The sequence below is a fragment of the Cardiocondyla obscurior genome, linkage group LG10 (assembly GCF_019399895.1).
Source record: "Cardiocondyla obscurior isolate alpha-2009 linkage group LG10, Cobs3.1, whole genome shotgun sequence".
Taxonomy (NCBI): domain Eukaryota; kingdom Metazoa; phylum Arthropoda; class Insecta; order Hymenoptera; family Formicidae; genus Cardiocondyla; species Cardiocondyla obscurior.
Genome location: NC_091873.1, coordinates 5,630,774 through 5,654,946, shown reverse-complemented (window position 1 = coordinate 5,654,946; position 24,173 = coordinate 5,630,774). Strand labels below are relative to the sequence as shown.

The 24,173-nt window shown below is 34.2% G+C and overlaps 2 protein-coding genes across 3 annotated transcripts; both read right to left on the bottom strand.

Moving 5' to 3' along the window:
- Positions 1-3,132: 3,132 nt before the first annotated feature.
- LOC139106035 (transmembrane reductase CYB561D2) lies at positions 3,133-6,235 on the bottom strand. The gene is made up of 3 exons (XM_070662490.1): positions 5,345-6,235; positions 4,519-4,777; positions 3,133-4,190 (listed from the first exon to the last, which is right to left on the bottom strand). Exons 2-3 carry the CDS (start codon positions 4,771-4,773, stop codon positions 3,690-3,692), a joined length of 756 nt encoding a protein of 251 aa, XP_070518591.1. The 5' UTR covers positions 4,774-4,777; positions 5,345-6,235; the 3' UTR covers positions 3,133-3,689.
- Positions 6,236-6,497: 262 nt separating this feature from the next.
- LOC139106034 (F-box/WD repeat-containing protein 9-like) lies at positions 6,498-9,200 on the bottom strand. 2 transcript variants are annotated; one of them, XM_070662489.1, is made up of 8 exons: positions 8,844-9,200; positions 8,554-8,713; positions 8,263-8,399; positions 7,932-8,179; positions 7,541-7,799; positions 7,334-7,453; positions 7,169-7,250; positions 6,498-6,897 (listed from the first exon to the last, which is right to left on the bottom strand). In XM_070662489.1, the coding sequence occupies exons 1-7, from the start codon at positions 9,042-9,044 to the stop codon at positions 7,179-7,181; spliced, it is 1,197 nt and encodes a 398-aa protein (XP_070518590.1). In that variant the 5' UTR covers positions 9,045-9,200; the 3' UTR covers positions 6,498-6,897; positions 7,169-7,178. The 2 variants fall into 2 exon arrangements, with proteins under 2 accessions (XP_070518590.1, XP_070518588.1); XM_070662487.1 differs by having other exon boundaries at positions 7,169-7,453.
- Positions 9,201-24,173: the final 14,973 nt, after the last annotated feature.

Sequence of the window (24,173 nt, the reverse complement as noted above, 5' to 3'; positions counted from 1 at the left end):
CTAAATATAGTCGATATTCGCTTAGCCTCGGAAACTTCGCAAGCTTAATTGATAGTTGCGAGGAAGTTCAAATAAGTGAAAAAGTAATAGGATAAAAAAAAAGGAAAGAAAAGGAAAAGTTGAATAAGGGTGAGAGGATGAAATTGACGAGGCAGACGAACGATAGAGGAACGAGTATTCTCGAGAATGAAAGCGCAAAGGAATATCTTTGGTAGAAGAAGAGCGGACGCGAGATTGCGGTTAAAAGGATTTCGCGAATTAAGACGCGATAACAAGCTTTATTCACTCTCGAAAAGCCATTCTTAAAAGGATCATAGTACGACACCAGTACGTCGTTTATTAGTGATTGACTGATTATCTGACAAAGTAATATGCTGGTTTATTATCTGTTCAATCTGACACTTCAACCTCAAAGACAAGAGATCTTTTTCACTTCGTTGATTTCTATCTCGATGAAAGAAACGGCTCGATGAGAGAAAGTTATAAAAGGCAATAAGAAATAAAAATGTGCATTAAACACAATGGCCGCGTAATTTAATAAGAAAAAAAAAAGAACCTCATGTATTTGTATAAGTTTCAGAATTTCTTTTTTAATTAATTAATTAATTAAATATTACTCATAATATTAATTATATTATAATTTAAATAATATTTAATTCTGCATTATTACACAAAATTTTATTATTTAAATGTATATTAAAATGTATTAAAATTCCACACGTAAGAATATCTAATAAAATTACTATTTTACATTTTTATATCGTATCCTTGTTACATGTTTTTTTTTTTTTTAATGCAAAGCATTTTAGTTTTAAGAATAAAATTAATTTAAGCAATACTCGACGAAAATTGGCAGTGTGAAAGCGATAGAAAAGGACTCGATTGAGAGACAATGGTCTTCAACCTTTCCGGAGGGAGACCTTCATATCCACGTCACGTCACCTATTATTGCGTTAACAGCTAATCATCTACAATCCCTTGTTCTACCGCGTTATAGGGGATTCCGGGAGGGTGAAATCCAGATGACGAGTATAGAGAAATAAAGACAATTTCTTGGCAATACCAAGACGAAAAACTATCGCAGCTCCGAATGGTATTTAAAGTCGTATATAAAAAAAAAAAAAAGAAATTTATATTTAGCTTTATTATCGCGTCAGATATACGATCGATGGTTTAACGCGTTTAGGTGGGTGATCTTGTTATGCGAATGAAAAGCGGAACGAAGAGACCGATTGTTATACCTAAATAAATCACGAGATTGTTTGCAGTGGCATCGTTTCACGCATGAACCTATCGTCGAGGCCGTTCTTTATTCCTTTCTAGAGAGTCGATGCCACTTGAGCGAACTCGAGTATAGACGAATGCGAGGAGGGCTGCTCTCTCGGTCGGTCGTCATGCCGGCCACCCCCGCGAAGCGGACGGCTTTGATCTACTTTAGAACTAACCCTGCTGTTATTTTATCCACTTCGACGATGCTCCAGAGACTGCTGGATTCAGCTGCGCGTCGTTCAGTCATTGCCGGCAAAGGAATGACGCCCCGTGCGATTGTTTTTTGGTCTCCACGGCCACTCAACAGAAAGGAATCGGTCTCTTTGCTCTGAAGTCGGCTCTCTTTGTTTTCCTTCCTGGATTATGCTTATCAAAGTGTGATCTCGTTAGCCAAGTCCCAAACCAATTTGCAAAATTCCGATGGATCGGTATATTTATTTTTAACTATACATATAACGATAAGATTAATTATGATTTGATATACTCGGCAACGTAAGCGTGTACTTATTATACACGTATTTATTTAATTAATTATTATAGAAACAAATTGGTAATCTTAATACATTAAAGAAGCGTTTATAAATAACGTTACTTTGATTTTACGCTATACAGATACGTTTCAATTTTGGAAATCTTGTAAATGGAATTTATTTTTCGCCTCTTTCTTTTTTTTTCTTTTAAATGCTGCTTTTTTTTTATCGTTCCTCTTTCATCGCGCAGTCATCATCGATCGTAAAACATTAAAAGAAAGCTACGGGTTGTTAATGCAGAAATGCAAAGGTATACAATATGACAAGATCATTATTTGAAAAGTACAGTTGAACTTCGAATGTCGGGGTGAGTTGTTTGAGTAATAAAGAACGAAAAGTTCGCGCAGGGGCTATAAGGACACCGATGTCACAGTCGAGCGGTCTTTGATCAACTCACCGGCATATCCCCCATCTAAACGCGCGTTGATGTTTCATGAATATGGAAAACTTGGTAGTCGAGGTTACCACTACATCATCTAATTGTAAACCTTAAAGTTTACCAAAAGTGCAATTACGTAAAAACATTACCATTATTTTTAATCTAAAAATCGAACAGCTATAACGTTTTTATTTAGTGCACTTTCTAAAACAATACGTAAAAGTATATAAAAATTTTATTTAACTTTGAAACAAATGTTCACACAAAGAGAAATAATTTTTTAAATTTTACACAAACTATTTATTAATATTTTATTTATTTAATTTAAGAAAATTATTTTTTTAATTTTTTTTTTTTTTACGAAAAGCTTTAATAATAAACTTGACTATGAAACTTAAATGATAATTTTTAATAAAAAATTATTTAATTGAAATGCAGATTTTATTTGTTATAGTATAATATTTGTGTAACTACAGATAACATCAAAGAACAATATCGTGCATTTGAAAAGTGACTTTAGAAATGTAGAGAAAAAGAAGAGCGCTTCCGAAAATGTATTGTATTGTAATGCATGCAATAAAAATGGTTATTATTGATTTTTTATGGTACACATGTTAGTGATAACATGCAAAAATAAGTTGCTATCGTTTTGAACAGATGGCAGTATCAATTAGAAAACGTAGGGAAAAGGGAAAGAGACAAATACCATGTGAGTAAAGTCATACGATCGATTACTCGAAGGCTCACTCCCTCTCCTATATTTAAATATACTCTTTATATTTTTAAATAAAAGAAATATCATGTGAGTGGCAAAAACAAAATGCGTTTACAGCATATTTCCATAATTTTAATTATTTTCCCTACTATATCGACTTTGTGTAAGTTTGACATCTACCTCGGGATCTTCCCTTTCGAGAATATGGCAGGGAAAAATAATTAGTGAATTTAAAAATAGAGTACCTTGTAATATTATTTATGTACAAATTTAGATTTCTTAATTTCTACATTTAAGATAAATTAATTTTTATTATTCTCGTTATAACTGTAACTAGTCTAGAGAGAAGCATCCATATAATAATATCGGTAGTACAGAGGAGTACGGCAAACGCTTCTAGAGTTTCACGTTTGCCACACACGATCGATTATTCTGACCACAACAGTTTTACAAATTATTTTAAAATAATTAATTATATTATTAAAATTATTTATATGTACTTATCAATCTATTCCGATCTAATAAAATTATCTAACACATCATATGTATGCCTAATATTTATTATCTAATTTTTTTATTATAACTAACATATGTGAGATTACACATTTTAACGAAGAGTTGCGCAAAAATATTTTTTTTTATAATAACAAATTTATAATAAAATTGTTAATAATTATTTGCGTTTTATAAAACTAAATATAAATAAAATAAATTATTTTTATTATGGTTATTATGAAGATTTTTGGCATATCAACATTTATATCATATATTAAACAGATTTCAAAGCAGAAAGAATTCATTTTAGACAATTTTTACCTTGCTTGTAAAGAGAAATGAGCGCTCCCCTTAATGATAATAACGTAATTATTATAGTGATAATCATTAAAATAGTATCGGCATATTTTATTTTTGTCACAACGGAAACCCAAGAGTGATTGTAACCATAACACTGTGAGACCATGCCGATAACGAAACTAGAAATACCCAGAAAATTGTGAAAAAATTTAATAATTACCGGACGCACGAACTTGCGAAGTTGAAAAGCAATCCATACTGGATATCCGAAAGCAGTTAATACCAAGACTATCACTAGTGACGTGAGACCTGTGATACCATGAATCGAAGTGAAATGTACTTTTTTATTGTTGTACATAAAGATTACACCGACTAAATTAAAGATAAGCCCGAGAGCCTGTAAAATCCAGTGAAGATGTTTCTTGGTTTGATGTGAAAAAGAACCAGTTAACACGTTGTTACTTGCAAGGACGACAAAGGCTTCCGACATCAAAAGAATATACTAGGAAAATGAAATTAATATGTCAGAGATTAAGAAGTCTAAATTAGAATCATTTTTATCACCGTAGATCAACCTTGATCTTCGTTTAACTTGATTTCTATCTTATCTAATATTTCACCATGTGTTACAAATTTAAATTTATTTTTAAATTGGCTTTACGAAATCAAAAGTATTTTTTTTTACACGATAAGAAATTTTAGATACGTATTTTAAACGGAATATTTATAATTAGATAATATAAATTTTTTTTAACCAAATTTAACGGAGCAATCTGATTAACGGTGTCGATTTTACACTGCAAATCTAGGATCGTTCTTAAAATACTTACACCAATAGTACAAAGGATCACGTGTATATTTGTAACATTGTAATACTCCTTGGCTCCTTCGTACACAATGAACAACGTCACCAATACGATCAATAAATGATTGATCATATCTAATATACTGAAAAATATACATTCAGCAGAGTAATCCGGTTCCTTATTATCGGAACTGACGATGCTTTTAGTGGAGTAGTTACGTGATAATTCTGATTTTGTCGACTGAAGTGTAAATTCACTTTCTTTGGCTTTATCCCCCATTGTTCTGTAATATATACCATTGATCGTCAGAATTATAAACGTTAATTAAAAAGAATTATGGTTACTAAACACCTGCCACAATTTTGTTTTAATACGATCTAAACGCGCCAACGTTTTATAAGTGAGTTCGATTTATATCAATTTTATTATTTCACTAAAAATTATAAATTAGTGTCAGTTTTTTTATTAATATTTATATACTTTTTAAAATATTATACGGATATACAATAAATCAAAACAATTTTTTTAACAATTATTTTTCAAAGTATTAATTAAAATAATGTCTTAAACATGTTGCAATTATTTTATATTATTATTTTTATAAATAAAACTTTTTTTTTTAAATAAGAGTAGCTTTATGCAAAAATTAATCTTACTGAAAGTCGAATTTATATTTTCTAATTTAATTAAAACTCACGTATTTTATTTTAAAATTCATTATAAACCAATATATTATTATTTTTATTTAAAACATAGTTCTATACGTAATTAATACACATTTAACAAAGGAACAATTAATTCCCCAGTTCAAAAGAAGAAATAGAAAAAAAAAATACATAACGTTACTTACACAAGTTAACGTTGCAACGCAGACTGAAATAACACTTTCGAAATTAACTCTTTCGAACGACAGGCCAGTAACCGTTTATAAAAGGAAAAGCACTAAGTTAATATTGGATTTACAACGTATGTGCTAATTGATGTGATAATTTATAACATATGTCCTAGCAACCGCGCGACGTGAGCGCTTAATGTGAATAGAGCGCAGATGACCGATCGCGAATGGAGCTCCGCAAGTGAGGCTCGCCGAGATTAATATCAAGATGTCGAAAGATTGAGCTAGCGTTAATCGAAGGAGTCTCGAATAAGGGGAAAAGAAAACGGGATATCCCAAAGACGTTTCTGCTTGCATGCGCGCTTCGTGCTTGATAAACTCGCGACGATTAGCACACACATATGACTCACTTTGCATTAATGGAACAAATACGAGTGCGCGGTAGATGTTATCGAATAATTTTTGAGACGTGTCAGTGGCACTAACTTTTATCAGAGTCGCGTATATTTTTGGAATTCACTGAACTACATTGCAAAATATAAAATGATAGATAGTAGGCACCTAAAAAGAAATAACACATCTCCGTATTTAATGAAATTCTATTAATATAATATATAATAACAAAGAAACACAAAAGAAGAAAAAAAAAAAAGATAAAGGATAGTTCCTACTACTAGAATTTACAGGAAATCGACGTGTAAACGTTGATAAAAATCTCACGTTGCAAATTATAAAAATCTGATATGATATTTTAAATGAGAAAGCAATATGAAATAAAAACAGAATTATTATATATCATTGTTACCTATATACCTGCTACTTCTCACGTAGTGATAATATTTTGCGATACCGATCTTGCAATCGCTTGTGCGATCATTTTTATCGTCATACTGGTAAAAATGTTGAAGTATAATTTTATCAGCTAATTATTATACGCAATGTCCGGTAATGAAACACAGATTTGAGTATTAATGATAGTCGATTGCACTTTGTCCCGCAATTTGTAAAGAAATTCATGCGTCGGAAAATTATATGTATATAGCGTCCCAGTATTGATACGAAAAAATGGTGATTGATTGCAGCCAAAATTTTATTTCTTTGTGACAATATACGTAACAATTGCTGGCAATAAAAATTGTATTTGAGCAAGGAAAGAAAGAAAAACAAATTGGTTTGTGTGGTTTATTCGAGTGCACCCTCGAAACTCCTTTCGCGTTTGCACGCTATTAACTAGCACAATAGATGAAAATGGTTTTAATATGACTCAAGCGCGCAAAGTTTTTGTACGTCAATTTGGTTCTTATTAATTTTATTATTTTACTAACAATCGTTATGTAATACAATTACAAAATCGGTTTTAATTTTTTTTATACCAAATTTTTTTATAAAAAGAGAACGCATACTAGATGCTTTTTTACCTTTTTTTTTTCTTTTAATAATTTCTTTACGAGATGTAATTTTATTCTGTTCATAATTTTGATATTTTATGTTAAACGCTTAGACGTCGGACACCATAATTGGATAGTTCTATCGTTCCCAATCGCGAAGATGTCATTCAAGTAGTCCACCTACAACATAAAAAATATAAATTAGAAAAAAATCAACAATATATTACGCCATACGTTTATTGTATACAATATTGCGCCGTTCGGTCTTCGACTTCGAATCCTCTTAATATCCTCTTCAAGATAAGATAATTAATAATAAAGTCCAATTGTAACGTTTGAATGTAAATAAAAATTTAACATTAATATTATATATTTATTGTTAAAAAATTTTTTAATCCAAATTAAGAAGACGACAATTTTCGGCAGCATCTTCCGCATGTGTGATACTTACAGAGAAAATATTATAACTTGAAAAGAAAGTAGCGATCTTCTTCGGAGGATCCGTGAGGCTCGAAATTACGACGCAGCCGTCTCTGCAAATCGTTATCAAGCATCCGTGTATCAGATAAATTCCCATCAGCCTATCCCTATGTTCGGTAGGAAAATATTTCACTACCTCGAAGTCTTTAGTTGGATCTAATACGTAACACCATTCTATTCCGCTATCGAGATTCTGACCTCCGACGCAAATAAAATCTCGTTGCAGATTTAAACACGACGGGGAGTAATCTGAAAACTAAGAAGTGCACCTGCGATATCGTAGTTGTAACTTTTGTTTAATATTAAAAAAAAAAAAAAAAAAAAAAGAACATAATGACATTACTTTGACGGACTTGATGGTGCGTGCAGCCCGTTGATCCCATACGGACACCTCTCCATGATAGCTTGTGTTCACGATGTACTCCGTGTTCATGACTAGTTTCTTCACGGATGCACGTGGTTGATACTGCAATATCGGCTTAGGTCCTGCTCTCGGATCGAACACGAATACAGTATTTAGCTCGCTTAAAGAGTCCACGGATGTCGCTAACAGACCTCGTTTGCGACACGATGCCAGATGATACGGAGAACGTATTAAGTTTCTGTAAAAATATATTTTATATTAATATTATCACAAAACAAGCAAAAAAAAAATTAATTAATTAATTAATTAATTAATTTTACACTGTGTGCATTTGGGATCATCCCAAAGGAACAGTATTGCTATCGCGTACACTTCATAAGCTGCTTGTTGCCTCAAACCAGTTGTAAAAAGCTGCCACGATTTAATAACTTGATCATGTCTACCGCAACTGTATATTGTATTGTCTATCGCTGTCAGATTGACAATCTCTCCATTATGCGCAAATTCTACGGAGGTAAAATGCTCTTTGTCAAATAAAGAAAATGTTTTCGGGACGTTAAATAAGTTTCCTCTGCACATTAAGCTATTATTTCTCGCAGCAATTACACAATCTCCATTCTAAAAATAAAAATCACGATTATCATCATTTTTTTTTTTTAAGAATAAATGTTCAGAAATACTCCGATTAAATCTATATAAACCTCTATTAATAACACAGCAGATATGTCACGTGTAACAGTTTCTTCATTTATTATCAAATGTTCCATAGAATTCCACAGTCCTGCTTGTTTCTCGATCGCGACGCACGACGACTTCCAAAACAAATTATCAGTCTTTGCTGTAATAAAACAATGTATGAAACAATTACGTGCATATGCTTGTGGAAATTAAAAATGATCAGAGTCGAATAAAGCGAAATAAACAGTAATTAATTTTTTTATTTACAAAATAATTAAATGCGCAAGACATAAAATCAGTTCGTTTGGACTAACCGGGACATAAAATTGGATAGTTAACACTTGGCCATATTTTATTAATTCGTGCTTTCCACAATAAGTCATCCTGCAAAATTAAGTAGAACCGTTTGCACACGAGACTCAAACGGTGCACTAACGTCGACGTTTCTAAGTAGGAGCATATGTGTAGGAATATCTGTAAAGCAGCGCAATAAAAAATTAAAAGTATAATACTTGCAAGTAAACGCTGTGATAAAAAAAAAGGATAAAAAGGAAACCTTATGTCCGCAATATCAATATTCATTTTTTCTTTTCTGCGTACAAACCTCCACCGGAAGATCCAGCAATGATAGGGCATTTCCCTTGTCGTTCGCGCAGCTTGTACTTCCGGCAGTTACTTCCTCGCTTTGCAAATGTACGCGTTCGAGTCTGCTCGAGATTGACATGGTCGATACTATCAATTTAACGAAAGTAACTGAGAGCAATGAAAACGTGACGTTTATCGGTGACTCAAGTGCCGTTATCATACGGTAATAGTAACCACGTTTAGTTTCTTATCTGATAAAAACGCGATCGCCGCATACATATAAATGACACTCCTTTCCATGATGTCACGAATACAAACGTGTTTCGATCAATTTTTCTTTTTCATTTTTCATTAGATTTTTAGTTCTACTTTGATATATGTATACGGAAAGGAAATTAAAATATTTTAATATAATTAAATATTTAATTTAAAATACTTGGCGCTGTTAAAGCTGTTTAAAAATTACAAAATGCAATTATTAAACTTTATTATTCATATTTTACGGAAATTTGTGTATAGCGCCCTTTACGCACAGCAACGTACAGTGGAACTCGTATAACACCCATCGATTTTCGCAATACGGTTTACCATGTGATAACGCGGACGATCTTATCGACTTCGTACTGGTTCTTATCAGTTTAGCGGTTGTCCCCGGCGATGTATACCAGATGGTGCTTGTATACTGAATTATGATTTAAAATAACAAGTATAAATAAATTTTTTTTATTTACTAGAAGAAACCATGCGCGCGTTAAGGGGAAGCTAAAGCCGTCGCCAAACTTGTACGAATTTTTCCTAAAACTCCAAAAACTCGAAGAACTCGAATATCTCGGTCGACAGGCAATAAAAATCAGAACGCGATGACCTTACGTGATTCTGATTGATTGATTACCACCCATTCTGCCTTTCCAAAGCCCATGAATTGGCACCCTTACATCGCACGCTCACTTACACACGATATCTGTGGTATATTTTATGTTCTTGCTTCGAACGCTTTTTGCAGAGGCATCTCGAAGACTTTGCTTTGCAAAAATAAAGCAACGTGATATTATTAGTGCTGTTTTTCATGCAATCTCATCATACGATGTATACGTTGCCTTGCGTCAGTTAACATGTAGTAAGGAAAAAAAAAAAAAAAAGAAAGAAAAAGAGAAAAAAAATGAAAGAAGGTAATACATAGCAGAAGCAACAAAATTTCACATTCCTCATTTACATATATTTTACATGTCAAACGTGCTTATTTTTGTCTTTCTAAATCTTAAATTAAAAAAAGAATTTTATACGCACGTCGATTAAAATTGCGTTACGAATGGCAAAATAAAAGCTGGACAAATATCTGTTCGATTTTCTTGCTCCATTATAATAATACGTTATTAATTAAATTCGTAATACGACTACCAATAATGCGAGTGTCAATTTATCGCTTACCGCGCTAATTTATAATTAGAAATTAATTATCAACATACCATTACGTTCTCTACGTGCCTGTCTTGGCAATCAAATATTAATTAACTTGATTTAACGAAATACACAACCTGAGTTTTGACATATCGTTGCATTTATAACTGCAAAGTGGTAATGCGCCATTTACATAGCGCGAGAACTCGATGTTGCACAAAACTTGGTATTATTTTACACGTATTTCCAGACAAACCGGCAAAAGCAAATTAATTAGATTTTTTATTTTATTTTTTTAAATTTACAAAAGTTTATTATTTTATGAGTGACAAAATTAGATTGCATATCTAGCGTTTTTATGAAAGTATTTCGTATGTATGTCCTGTAAGCTGGAATAATAATAGGACCGAAAGTATTAATTATCAACATTTTAAATTCTTTTTCCTATCTTAACATTTTTATCATATATGTATAGATCGGGCTTGGCTTTAGGATCCTCTCAACATTACTACGGCCACTTCGACCGAGCTCCGATTAATTTAATCGGAGATTAAATTCGATAGGAAGTAAAATAGGAGTACTTGTTTCACATGAAACTTCTCTTTTATCGGAATTCAGATCTTCCGATTAAATTAATCAGAGCTCGGTCGAAGTGGGCCTACATCGATATTGTGAATATCGTAGAATGGAACTTTTATGTGCATTCAATCCATTCTACTCGTGAGTAGAAAAAAGAGAACATTCTTGCATGCAATCGCATATACAGCATATACAGTGTCTGATAAAAGCAGCTAAAAAAAAAGTATTTTATCAAATTAAAAAAATTGGTTTTTCCACTTGTATAGTGTGGAGTTTGCTTCGATGTTTAGAGTCATTATCTTTATATGCGATCCACATTTTATTATTATTTTTTTTTTAATTAAACTAATGTTTTCTAAATTATACTAATGTTTAACAATGTCATGCTTTGGCAATTAACATTTCCTATCTCTCCCTGCGTATTTCCACAAACATGAAAATTACCGTTTCGTACGGAGTCAGAAGATCATAACTCTGAAACACTTTGTAGTTAAAATGTGTATTTAGTAGATAATATATGTAAGTAAAGTGCATTATGCCGCTGCGCCCAATATTACTGATAGTCCCAAGTTAGTCCAATTTATGAGCAAGGCCACTGACTTCATGAACCATGCTCTACACTCTCATCTTTATCCGCATACGTGTACATTGAGCTTCATTAATGCTTCGCCAAGGGGACACCCACACCACATCACTCTATATAGTTTCATACTATAGGGAAATATGATATATGAGAGGGGTTTTCCGACCGCGAGCAGGCGACCCCAGGCAAACGCTTTGGAAGTCGTCAAGTTATAGAGAAAACAATGAAGATAGCAAGCTCCATAAAATGTATTAACGCGATCTGCTAACATTGAATACATTAAACTTTCTTTCGAATTTACTAATAATACACCATTCTTTAATTTTTCTTTCAACATATCGACGTATATTTTAAAGAAAAAAAAAAAGTAAAGTACAGATATTTCAAACGCTATTAATTTCTACGCGAAATCAAGACGTAGAAAATCAATAACGATATTATAAATAAATCTCTATACATCTGCGTATCGTACGAACCTTTGGATTACGTTACAGGAGGGAAAAAAATTGACAAAGCAGCAATACGTGCATGAAATGAAATGGTTATATTTTTCATTGACGAGACTAGTGAAATTCGCTGGCCGCGCTAATGGAGTGATACCAATTGAACGAGATAGCGCGCACGACGAGTGACTGTGTTTGGTAAACCGTGGCGGAGCGTAAATATTAGCGACGTTCGGAACATATGCACAGAGCATTATGAATTTCGATTCGGATCCCAATGACAATACACCCTTTGGCAGTAGGTCCTTCGTCGGCATTGATTTGGGTCGGAGGCAAATTTTAAATTAATCACGCGAATGCGGCTAAGTAAATCCTTAATGCGCGACGCACTGCGGACTTGATTCCGTTATTCGATCTAATGGAAAAATAAAATCTAGCTACTAGCTGGCTGATACGCGTCATTAACGAACGAACGAAAAAAAAATAAAAAATAAAAAGACTCTCAATATATTTCAAAATCAAAATCGTTTAAATAGCATCATCGTCAAGTACCTGTCTCTTCATTCGTTCCCTTCCCCGTTCCACCTCTCTCCTTTCTTGCATGTGCACGTTCGAAAATTAATATTCATTGAAGTCACGTGCCAACGATAAATTCTGTTTTTTCGGAATTGCGCCATAGGGAGCTTTTTTTCATTGTCGCGTAATTAATGTGCGCCCAGGAAAACCTGTCATGGAAGTTGCATGAGTGAAAGTACGTGCAAACCTGCGACCACTGTTCTGTTTTTTGCATTTTTAAAAATAATTCTTTTATTTTGTTTGAATGTGCGAGCATTTGAGCTTCTCTTTTTTTTTCACAATTAATAAGCGTATCGTATTATATTTATAATAAAGTTACTTTTATTAGTTTAATAGGAATAATACTATTTTCTCAATAAAAAAGCAAAATACATTTTGTATAAATTGCTAAACGTTTCCAGAAAAAAAAAGAATGTTATTTGTTGATGGAAGTTTCCATCCTACGATCTGACCCCATTTTTATTGAAGTGTAAAAAAATATAAAAAATAAAAAGGTTAATGCTTCTCGCAGAGCGGTAACCATTTAGGATCAAACATACATACATGACGATCGAGTTTCTCAGTCGACTTCTGATATAGCGGCGTATTCTCGCAAAAGTTTATACGAATCTACGAAATACCTGTGTAGCGAGACTTAGAGTGCAGTTTCTTTTACATTCAAAACTTCGTTTAAAGGTGAAATCTGCTTTATGCAATAAAGAAGCAATGGAATTGAAAAGTTACGAAAACGAGCTGATTGAACTATTTAATTTTCAAAACCTTTTAACTCTGTTCATTATATATATATATATTTTTTTTTTTTTTAAATATGTTTATTACAAAGAATTAATTTATTTATATCATAAATTTATTTTTATTTTTTTTTCTACATATTGTTCAAACTAAGATATCACGATGCGTACTTCAAATCGTGAAATCGTCTTCTAATTAAGTCAAAACTTTCGACTACTTCAAGGATTTAAAAATAAATTTTAAAAAGCCCTAGTGTATTAATATAAAATTAGCGTCATTAGCGAAATGCTTCTATTCTTAATCCAAATTATAACGCATTCAATCTGCGCTAACTGTTCATTTTATTATGGTGATCCTGCAGTGCAGTCTTGTGAGTAAACGTATCTTCTAGACGTATGCAAATATAATCGCGCTTGTATTCGCTTATAATCCTCTGTGTGCATTCAGGCCAGTAGCTTGTTTAGGATCCTCGAAGAGGAGACTTGCTCCTTGAATCTCGGAAATTTGTACTCGTTATACACCAGCTATATATTGTCCACTCTAGTACACCAATTTATTATCGTACGAAATTATTTCGCTATTCGACAAAAATATATACATATATAAAATATATCAGTTCTTTTAACAAGAAAAATAAAATATACTTTTTACTTCTAAGAAATTTCTTATGTGAATTTTACTCCAATATCGAATCCCTCGATTCCAATTATTTCTTTACTACTTTTAAAGATATTTTCTAAATGCACCAAATTTTTTTCCACGACGCTTGTATCATTAATATTTATCTTGAAGTTGCCCGGCGATATCTGACGAAGTTTTACCAAAGTCTCGTGCATCTTATGCAATCAGGATAAAATTGGAAAGTTTCGAAAAGCGAACTGATCGAAGAGAAACAGCAAATCCTAGTGGGAATCCTAACGGAGTTGTCTCTTGGCGGACTGCTACATGTATTCGGCGCGACAACCGTAAACTGTTTTGCAGTCTGATCCTCGCTAATTTTTTTTTTAACCAGAAAGAAAAAGAAAAATGTAATGTAAAATGTAAGAGTGTAATAAATTATAAAAATATAAATATGCATGTAGGAAGTAAAGAGTTAATTGTGTTAATTTTCTTTACTTTTCGTTTTATAAAATTAATTTGTCAACAATTTGTCAAACAAGCTTTTTGTCTAATTTACGCTATTAACGTATTTATTAAAAAATATTATTCCTACCGCTTGATTTATCCGTTTTACCGATGTCTCCTATATTAGAAAATTAGGAGAATGTGTTTATGTTTAAAATACAAATTCTGCAAGATTTCGTCGGTGAATTCCGTGTTATTTAAATGTTACTACCAAGTTCCCTGGAAAGAGTAAACACTAAGCATCGCGCTCACTGCCTGTCGGCGTCAATTAAGCTCGTTTCTGCATTCGAGCTTACGTTCGCGAGCTCACGTTTGCGAGCTAACATGCGAAACGAGCTATTGAATCCGACAAGTCGTTTACATCATCGTTACGCCTAATCCGTTAGAAAAATATAACCGGTCTGTTATTTGCGCTTGCGATCAAAAATTTCTAAACGCGACTTAGACTGCCAATCATAAAAGCGACGATCGTAAAGCCTTCATCGCCGAAGATGAACCGAGCGTTTGAAAATCGTACCGAGAATTATCCTGACTCGGTGTTCTATTCGAGGGTTAATTTTCTACCGCAAAACACGTCAGACTCGGTGCCTTAGTGTGTAATAATTTGAGCTCATCACCGTTCGTCGACAGAAGGCCTTACCCGCCGGGCCGTCAATTCGTATGCGGTCGATATGGTCATCAGGACGAGCCGTGTACAGGGTCATTTGGTGACGCATACGACGCCAGCCGTGTATGTCTGCGTCATTATCGCGGTCGTCGTCGTCGTCGTCCTCCTTATTCACAGGAACGCAGGAAAGTCCCAGCCGTGACAGTGCCAGGACAATTACACGAGACATTCCTTTAACTACGAAATTTATGGAATGTCAGCTGGAAATACGTATGTATGACGCCAAGCTGAATTGCAGAACAGAAGCCGGATCAATGAATAGACCGTTCGGCGAACGAAAAAGACAAGAATTCGAAAGGTAAAGAGAGTTTAAGCGGCCGTAGCCCTTCGCAGTTTAACGTCATTTATTTTTCAACGTTAAGAGCCCGATTTCACTCGTCTCAACCAGATTGGATTGTTTCTTTTAACGCTGGTAATTATACTCGACGGAATAAAATATGTATAATAAAATATTAACGTCACAGTATAAAATAATTATTTAAAAATAATTGTTTCAGGTAAATGCTTAAAAAGAATATAAAGTTACTTATAATAATTATCGCAGAATGCCCGCGTTACAAACAATTCAGAAATAATCCTTACAAAAACTAATTTCCCCTTTACTTACTCTTTTCAATTCGATCTCGATATTGCTGTAATGTTTTGTGTAAATTTAAATTAAAATCCTCAAGTTATAACCAAGTTTTTAAATTAAAATTAAATTAAATGTTTCTTTTAAATAGTAGTAGGTCGATAAATGCTTTCAAACCCGGTGAAAATTTAAACTGCAGGACTTCAGAGTAAAGGACTGATTGGGTACAAGTAGTAATTCGCGTAATTCCGTCGGAACTTTGAACGGTTGTGCACACCTCTGCCTGGAATTATAAGCGGATATCACCGGTGGTCTTGAATGCCGATGCCACTCACAGATATCAGACTATTCATCCACTATTAAAAAATAATTTCACTATCAATTCCTATCTAAATAAAATACAGTAAAAGCGTTTTAATACCACACAATTATTTCTGGCTGATAACGATCTAGAAAACGATCTAGATGTCTAAACGTTTTTCGCCGCGTACTGGTCTATCACGCGTACTGACTTTGTTAGCTAACGCGCGTTCGACTGCCGAGGCCGCTGACCTCCGGGCAGAGAGCCCAACTCGGAATCACGGTTTCCACGCGTACAGATACAGAGGCTTGTCCGTGTGAGGCCAGCGCTAATAAAAATAAAAAGATTTTGTAATTATTAGACATTATTAAATTATAAAATAATTACAAAATCTTTTTATTTTTATTTTTATTAGCGCTGGCTTCACACGGACGAGCCTCTGTATCTTTACGCGTGGAAGCCGCGATTCCGAGTTGGGCTCTCTGCCTTCGGGACCGCCAGCCGCCGCCACACGAATCCCTACTACGGCGACCGTACAACAATGATGGCTGCCGGCTGACGTAACACGCGCACGTGCTCGCAGCTGACCGCGGGCCCGGAGGTCGTCGACCGCGGCAGCCGAGCGCGCGTTAGCTGGGTCAGGACGCGCCGTAGACTAGCACGCGGTGAAAAAACGTCTAGATATCTAATTTTTCTAAGTCGTTATTAATTAAGTAATAATTATCTCGATACATGGCGTTAAACAGTGAAACGTAAAATAATGCTATATTATATATGTATTTATTCTTTAACATAAAATGAGACATTAAAACGCATTTTGCTTAATAATAATTTAAGAAATAAAGGAAACTTGCTTGATAAAGAGTATAGAAATCATATTGACCAATTACGAATAATTGAATTACAGTAGCGATGCTCAATTATACAAAGAGAGAGCACATTGTGGTCTTGTGAGGTTCTTGATTTGATTGCCTAAGTGCTCAGGTGCTCTCAGTGGTTTTGATATAATTTGAGATAGAATTCGCGATAAAATCTCCCGAACAGTTGTTATACTATTTACTAAAGAATAAATAACTTGTCTTTAAAACTTTAAAATTAAAAATTATCAGCGTACGTGGCAAAGTGTATTTTACGTTATAACGTCAAATTAATTTCTTTTTCTTTTTCCTAACTTAAGCACTTTAGCTGTGGGCTTTAATGGGTTAATAAAATTACTCCAATTAAAAAGACATTGCAATTTTTTTTCTGTTAAATCGTTGGTTAGTAATTTACTGAATTTTAATTTAGCATATTACGTCGGCGAGGAAGTTAAAGTCAACACGAATCAATTAACCGTGGCTCACAGCAATATCATAATGTTACTGGATTCGTGGAGGCAGTTACCGGTATTGTTATCAGAAGCGAGAGTGATATCTGTCATAGCTTTCAAGCTAACACTCCGTTCTGTTCGTTCGCTGGAAAGATTATATATAGCGAGTACATGTAATAATCCTGGGTTTTATCCCGATTGATTGATTGTAGATAAGATACCTGAAATTACTTCGAGATCCGTAGCCTAGGTGCGATACACTCAGGAAGATGGTCATGAATAGCGACAGTGAATCGATGAGAACGAGAGAGAGAGACAGAGAGAGACAGAGAGAGAGAGAGAGGCTGTGTGCATATCTAACTACAGCGGCATTTCTATCGAGGACATGCATCAACAAACGTATGTGTGTATGCACAATCGGTCCTACGCCCGTGACGAGACCGCAGGAATAAATTAGAGTCATCTTCCTGGAATAATGACGACGTGTCGCTGCGCGATATTAACGATTCAAATTTAGCACGCTCGGATATCGGTGGTTGACTGTGAATTCAGCGCCCTATTCGACGATGCAATAACGTGCATTGCTCGCAATCTCTTTTTTTTTTCCCCTCCCCGTTTCTTTTTTTTTTGTTTTACAAATTTACACAAGCGGCGATTAGCGCGACGTGTTTATGCATAAATGTGCGGGCAAGCTTCATATTTACTTAACTAAAGATCTCTGGACGTTGGCTGGAATCGCTTTGGTGTACCCAATTCTCGAAATCAACTAGAAGAGAGTTTGCTATGCACTTGAAAGAATCGATTGTTCCGCGTTTGCAAAATGTGTACGTGTGTAACTTTAAAGAATCGGTTGTTCACACTGCAGCGGAAATATTGATTAGTATTTCGACATTAATGCACTTACTTGATTATGAAGCGTTGTTTGCAGACTGGCTCAGGGGGTGAAACTCTGGTAGGTTTAGCACACGATTGGAAGATTAACGCCTGCCGATTTCGCCGACGCGGAAAATCTTGCAATCAATCACTCGAAAATCGTTTATAATCTGATAGGATTAATTTTCGATACAAATGTTTTTTTTCTTTTTTTTTTTTTCTTCTTTTTAAACCAAAGTAATAAAAGCACATTCATAAAAATCAATTTAGATTTGATTTTTTAATGAATTTGAATTAAAATATATTTTAATATAAACGAAAAAACTGTTAAATATATTATACATATATTTATATAAGAAAAATTTATTATTAATTTAAAAGCACATTATTTAACATGCACAGAACAAATATATGTAGAAATAAATTTTATACTTTTTTTTTACATTTAATATTAATACATATGAATGTGATATCAAGCTTCGAGCAGTAGGAGCAAGAAAGTAAGATTTCCATTGCCTTGGAGATCGAATTAAAAAAAAAAAACACATGAATTTCGCGCACTAAATTAATCAATTAAATCGTCTAAGCTAACAATAAGATACAGAGAAAACCGTGCGAAAATTCAAACAGCTGGATGATTTTTATCCCCGTGCTTTTATTCACTTTAATCTAAAATTTTATAATCTGGATTTGTTATTATAAATATCGCAAAGCAATGTAGAACTTTTCTTGTTTATCTCAACATGTTTTACTACTTCGCGAGCGGTGTCGGGAGAACCCTGGGATTTTCTGTATATTGTAATCATATCGAATTAAATTGTAACATTGCACGGAAACTCAATATCAATTATAATTAAAATATACAAGCTTGATAAAAAAAAAAAAAAAAAAAAAAACAAATGGCATATGTGATAATTAAACTTTTAACATCAATTTAGTGATTAAGATTGCACGTGCCTACGTTTCATTGAACGTAATCTTGTAAATTTGATTTTCTTAAGGTAATCAGCGCGCTCTTGGGTGCAAACTGTTTCATCAGTGCGTTTACATTTATGGAATAACATACGAGGCTTTAATCTAATAGTCTATACAGATCAAACAGTTATCGTAATTTAACTGTATGTACACGCGCTACATACATATATTCACATGCATTCACACGCACGCAGGAACACGTGCAAAAGGGAGAGCAGAGAGAGAAAGAGTCGGATAGAATGAGATAGAAAAGACGGTCATGGGAAATCATCTGGATCATGTTATTACAATTGAATCCAATCATTCAATTTAAAGTTTCTGTCATGCATATGAAAATAATATTCCATAACCAAGCATGTATTAAAACAATTTTAAACGTGGTCACGAAATAATAAAATTTTTTTAAGTGCACTACATGGAATAGCGAAAAAGAATTTCTTTTTTAGTTCAAACAGTTCTACTTGCAAAGGTAATGACAATAAAGTTTCATTAAATTTCTTGTTTTACATTAGAGTCGAATCGAAACATCTACACGTCCACACAGATTTGGATAACAAAAATACGAGGAAACTTGATAGGGGTGAAAAGTAGCAGTGACCCCAAAACCAACTTGTGCGCGAGCACTTTGTCGATTGCGCACGGTTTCACGTTTTTAGCTCTCCTAAAACTCAATTTTACAAATTAAAGAAAAAAAGAAATAAATACAGAAATAGTTTTAAAAGCCCGTGCTATTATAATACATGTATAAAAAAAATTGTTTTTCGAGATTTTTAACGTTCATACTCTTTAAAAAAAATTTTAATTCATCAGTTTTACTCTCTATCTGCTCTACGATTTTTGAAGTAGCTTTGCGTTCCTATTTACATATTTAAAATGTACGCAAAAAGAAAAAAGAAAAAAAATTTGACGTTTGATATAAATCATGTTGCTTACGAGTACAAATCAATAGTTTCCTAAAGTTCCAGTTAAATTAAAGAATAATATTACTCTACAATAACACTCCATCATTTAAAGTATAATTAAAAACTTGATCCATATACGATCATACATAAAATATATTAATTTCTAAAGTAATTCCTTTAATTTTAATTTAAAATAAATTCCTTTTTATTCGTATAAAATTCTAACTCAACGCAAAGAGCACAATGAATTTATATGCTTCTCAAAATTTATTTTTCTTTGTTTTAATAAACCAACAAATTTGTCATTTATTATAGACGGGATAGATGGTAAAACCGTTATTCGGCGGTAACCTTCCGTAAAGCAATTCAGAGATGTAATTATCTGACGACGAGAATCACCTTCCGTAAATTAATGAGAAACTATCCACCTGTGTGCTATTTGAGCACGGCGCAATGATCGACTTGCGCCGGTCGAATGGGAATGTCAATTTTAATGTGGTAAACAATGTCATTAGCACGCTGATATTATCGAGGTCAACGCTTCAAATTGCAACGTAGTAATTACACTTACCGAAGGTATCAATCAGAACGCTCGCAACCCAAATTGTCTAAACCGTGAAATATCACATTTATATCTCGCCGTAAGTAATTTATATCCTTTTGACATTTTATACTTATATTAATTTATTACACGTCGCTTTAAAATAGAATACCATCTTTCCCGAATAAACCATTATTTGCATCTAAACCACACGTGCTTTAACGAAGAGTGCTTAAAAAATTTTTTATCACCAACAAAACTTCTTTAAACGATTAATCTAATATTTTATAGTTTATTTATCTTTTCCTGATATTTATTCGACAGAGTGTGTATTTCCTAGAATTATACATATGCATTTTTATTTTTTTTTTTTTATTTTGCAGTTGTGTGCAACAATTTCCTTAAATACAGCAGCAGATATAGTTGTATTTAAAGAAATGACAGGTTATTGTTTAAACCATTTATTATATGCTTAGCGATTAAACAATATTCCAGACGATGTAGTTACAGATATATTATCGTTTAAAGTTACGTGAAATCGTACATCGAGCGATCGATTTCTTTTCGAAGCAGTCAGTCGTTAAAACGTGTTTCTTAATATTAAGGGGATAGTTTGCCGAGCGGAATTTCACACAACAGCGAAACTTCTTCATTCAACGGTGCTGAATGATGCGTTCGTTGAGTGCCATTCGTAGTACGAAGGATTATTCTCACTGAAAATGCGCATGATACATGGCCATTAGGGACGCCTATTGCAGGATAATGAATTAATGGGGGAACAGAACGAACGAAGCGAGTATTTAAACTCGCAACGTCGCTGATTGCCAGGTATGCATCGGTTACCATTTTTTCTTTTTTTTTGCCCGTCCGTTGATAGAAAAATTAATAATCCGATCGTTAAGTGCTCTCTGGTAATTCGCGGTATATTCGATCTCCTCACTTAATTGAACCAATCATTCAGAAATGACAATAAGTTATAAAAAGCGAGCGCCTCGAAACGAATTAGAGTTCCACTGTCACCAAGTGACACAAGTCCGCTAGATCGAAACGATATAACGCGGGTGAATTTTGTTTCTCAGCAAAACACAAAAAAAAAAAGTATCAATCATCACAAGCGGACAGCGGCACGACCACCACTTTTATTTCGCGAGACAAGTCTGGTAGAGTGAAGCGATCTAGTGCGAATTTCGCGTTTCTCGGCAAAATACAAAAAAAAAAAAAAAAAAAAACAAAAAGAGTAGCAATCATCAAAAACGGACAACGGGGCATGATCGCATCAGCTCGTTGCTTCGACAGCGAATAAATCCAACGCGACATATTTTCCACGATATTTCACCACTGAAAACTGTAAAAAAAAAAAAAAAAAAAAAAAAAATAAAAAGGAAGAACACCGCGAGACCAGAGCAGAAGGAAAAAAACCGCCAAAGCGGAGGAAGGAAAAAACGACTGAAACGCTTCGTGAAAATCGCAGAAAATCAGAGCAGATAGTTGCCTAAAGCTGATACGCAACTGAAAAAAAATCGTTGGGAAAATCGCGCTTTTACCCCTGTTTTTTTTTTTTTTTTTTAGCATTTATTAATGTCAAATCTTTCCACCACCTGTTTCCGCTCCCAGCCCGTTGCCCCAAGGTTAAATACGAACACAGCGTGCATCGCATGCGACGATACGCCGGGAAATCCGCTGGGAAATGTTCCTCGCAACTTGTAGCCGGAAACACGATCTCTCGTGAATGTTGGGTATAACTAATTTCGACGTTATAAACAAGGTCAGCGGCGCAGCGACGGAGGATAATGTCGTTAGGCTGCGCTGCATCACGCCAGGATTATCGCGATTAATTATGTGCGCCAGTTACGTACACCGAATATACAAGATTATTCTCTGCGAGAGTCGCTTACATTCGGCTGCGGCACGAATTTCCCTAAGTCGAGTCCAACTGAGAAGGAATTGCAGCGCTATTGAAAGTTGCACGCACGCTTGACGCACGTTTGCCGAATATTTCAATCTCGACACCACTGAAATACGCTTCGCGATTTAATTTGGCGATTAAAATTCGATTTTTTGCAACCAATTTTGTAATAACCCAACGATACCGAAAGATGAACTTTCATATTATTATGTGTGTTTGTTAATCTCTTAATTAATTATAAATTATGTATGAAATTTGATAGATCCGCGTCGATACGAGGGATCCCGAGTTCGAGGCCGACAGTCTCCTCTATTTAATTTTTTTTCCGACGCCTACCGAAGTGCGATTATTCCGCAAAGTATTTACGACACCTTCGTAAAACGAAGCGGCAGCGATACCGTGCGATTAACGACATCCCTCGTCGCAGAGCGACGTGAGTCATCGTCGGTATACCTTGAAGGCATCGTCGAAGCAACCATTGATGATTCGTATTGCAGATAGATTCTGATCCGCGCTATCGACATTACTTTCACGCCCGTCGCAAATGGAACGTACGCACGGCGAAGTGTTCATCGCGCGCGCTTGATTTTCCTATCGATTTAAACTTAACACGTAATTACATATACATATATCACCCAGTCGAGTACGAGCAGGTAAATAATCTCGCACCGTAGTCTTTTTAACAACTGATATTCACATGTACAGGGTAAAAAAGTTTTGTGTTAAATTTAATTCACTTTACATTATCATGTTTTGCCTTCTTCAACGTTCGCGTTAATTGCAACAGAGTTTTGCAGCAGCAATATTATTTTGACATTAAAAGAAAATTGGTATCGATGGTTTCAGTGAAAATTAAATGTTAAATTGATACGTTTGACAAAAACATTGTCGAATAAGTAATTAAGAACTCATGTACTTACACATGAAACAGTGCCCTTTCACTTCCTAAAAATAATTAATTTAATTAATAATTAATTTAACGTAGAGGTCTCAATGATATAGCAACAATATGTTAAATTAACGTGAAACTGTGTCAGAAATTTTACACAAAACTTTCTACGCGGGTAAATTTTAATCCAAATGCCAAATAATTTTCTCACGTTTAAGTATGTGTCACACACGCACGTTCACCCATACATACAAGTTCCAGTTCATTAAATTAATACGTCGAACTCTTCGTCGGATACGTCGGATCAACGAGTCCGTCTTCGTTTATTCTTACCGCGAAGCACGCGATTCGTAAGCGATCAATCGCGAATGTGATCTCAGCAGAAATTGATCCGACCTCGATGTCGTCTGCCTTCACATTACTTAACATATCAATATGTGACATGGAATATAAGCGACCGATCAACAACAGAAAAAAATAAAAAAATAAAAAAGAAAAAGAGAGAATAAAAAACACGGTGTGACTCATATCGAAGATATGACGACTCTTCATTTCAGTTTAACATGCTAGCATTCGAACTTCTTTTTCGTTCCGGCGAACGAAAATACTGTTTACGATACACGCGCGACCTATTGTTATACGTTATACTTTTTATTAAATTGAACTTTTGTTTTTCCGATCAGAAATCGTCGGTATATAGATTATCGGGCACGATGATCGATTACTATTAATCTCGAAAGGACGATGATACAGTTATCCTGCTTTGCATTAGCATATTACATTGTTGTATATACTCCTCGTTGAGCTATGATTAGACGTGCGGAGAATGGATTAAATGGATTTACCTCCCGGCGACACAAATAAACACAACGAGTCTTTCGGAACTACTTTGCCCGGCAGCGAATAAGGTTGATCGTTCGATTGGATAGTAATCAATCACAGCCAATCTTGAAGCCCCCTCTTCTCCCCCTCTCCCCCA

Coding starts and splice junctions, on each gene's coding strand:
- LOC139106035 (XM_070662490.1), bottom strand. CDS start 4,773: ATGGGGGATAAAGCCAAAGAAAGTGAATTTACACTTCAGTCGACAAAA. Junction 4,191..4,518: donor TGATCCTTTGTACTATTGGT/GTAAGTATTTTA, acceptor TCATTTTCCTAG/TATATTCTTTTGATGTCGGA.
- LOC139106034 (XM_070662487.1), bottom strand. CDS start 9,044: ATGATAACGGCACTTGAGTCACCGATAAACGTCACGTTTTCATTGCTC. Junction 8,180..8,262: donor CTGCTGTGTTATTAATAGAG/GTTTATATAGAT, acceptor TTTTATTTTTAG/AATGGAGATTGTGTAATTGC. Junction 7,800..7,931: donor CAACAAGCAGCTTATGAAGT/GTACGCGATAGC, acceptor ATATTTTTACAG/AAACTTAATACGTTCTCCGT.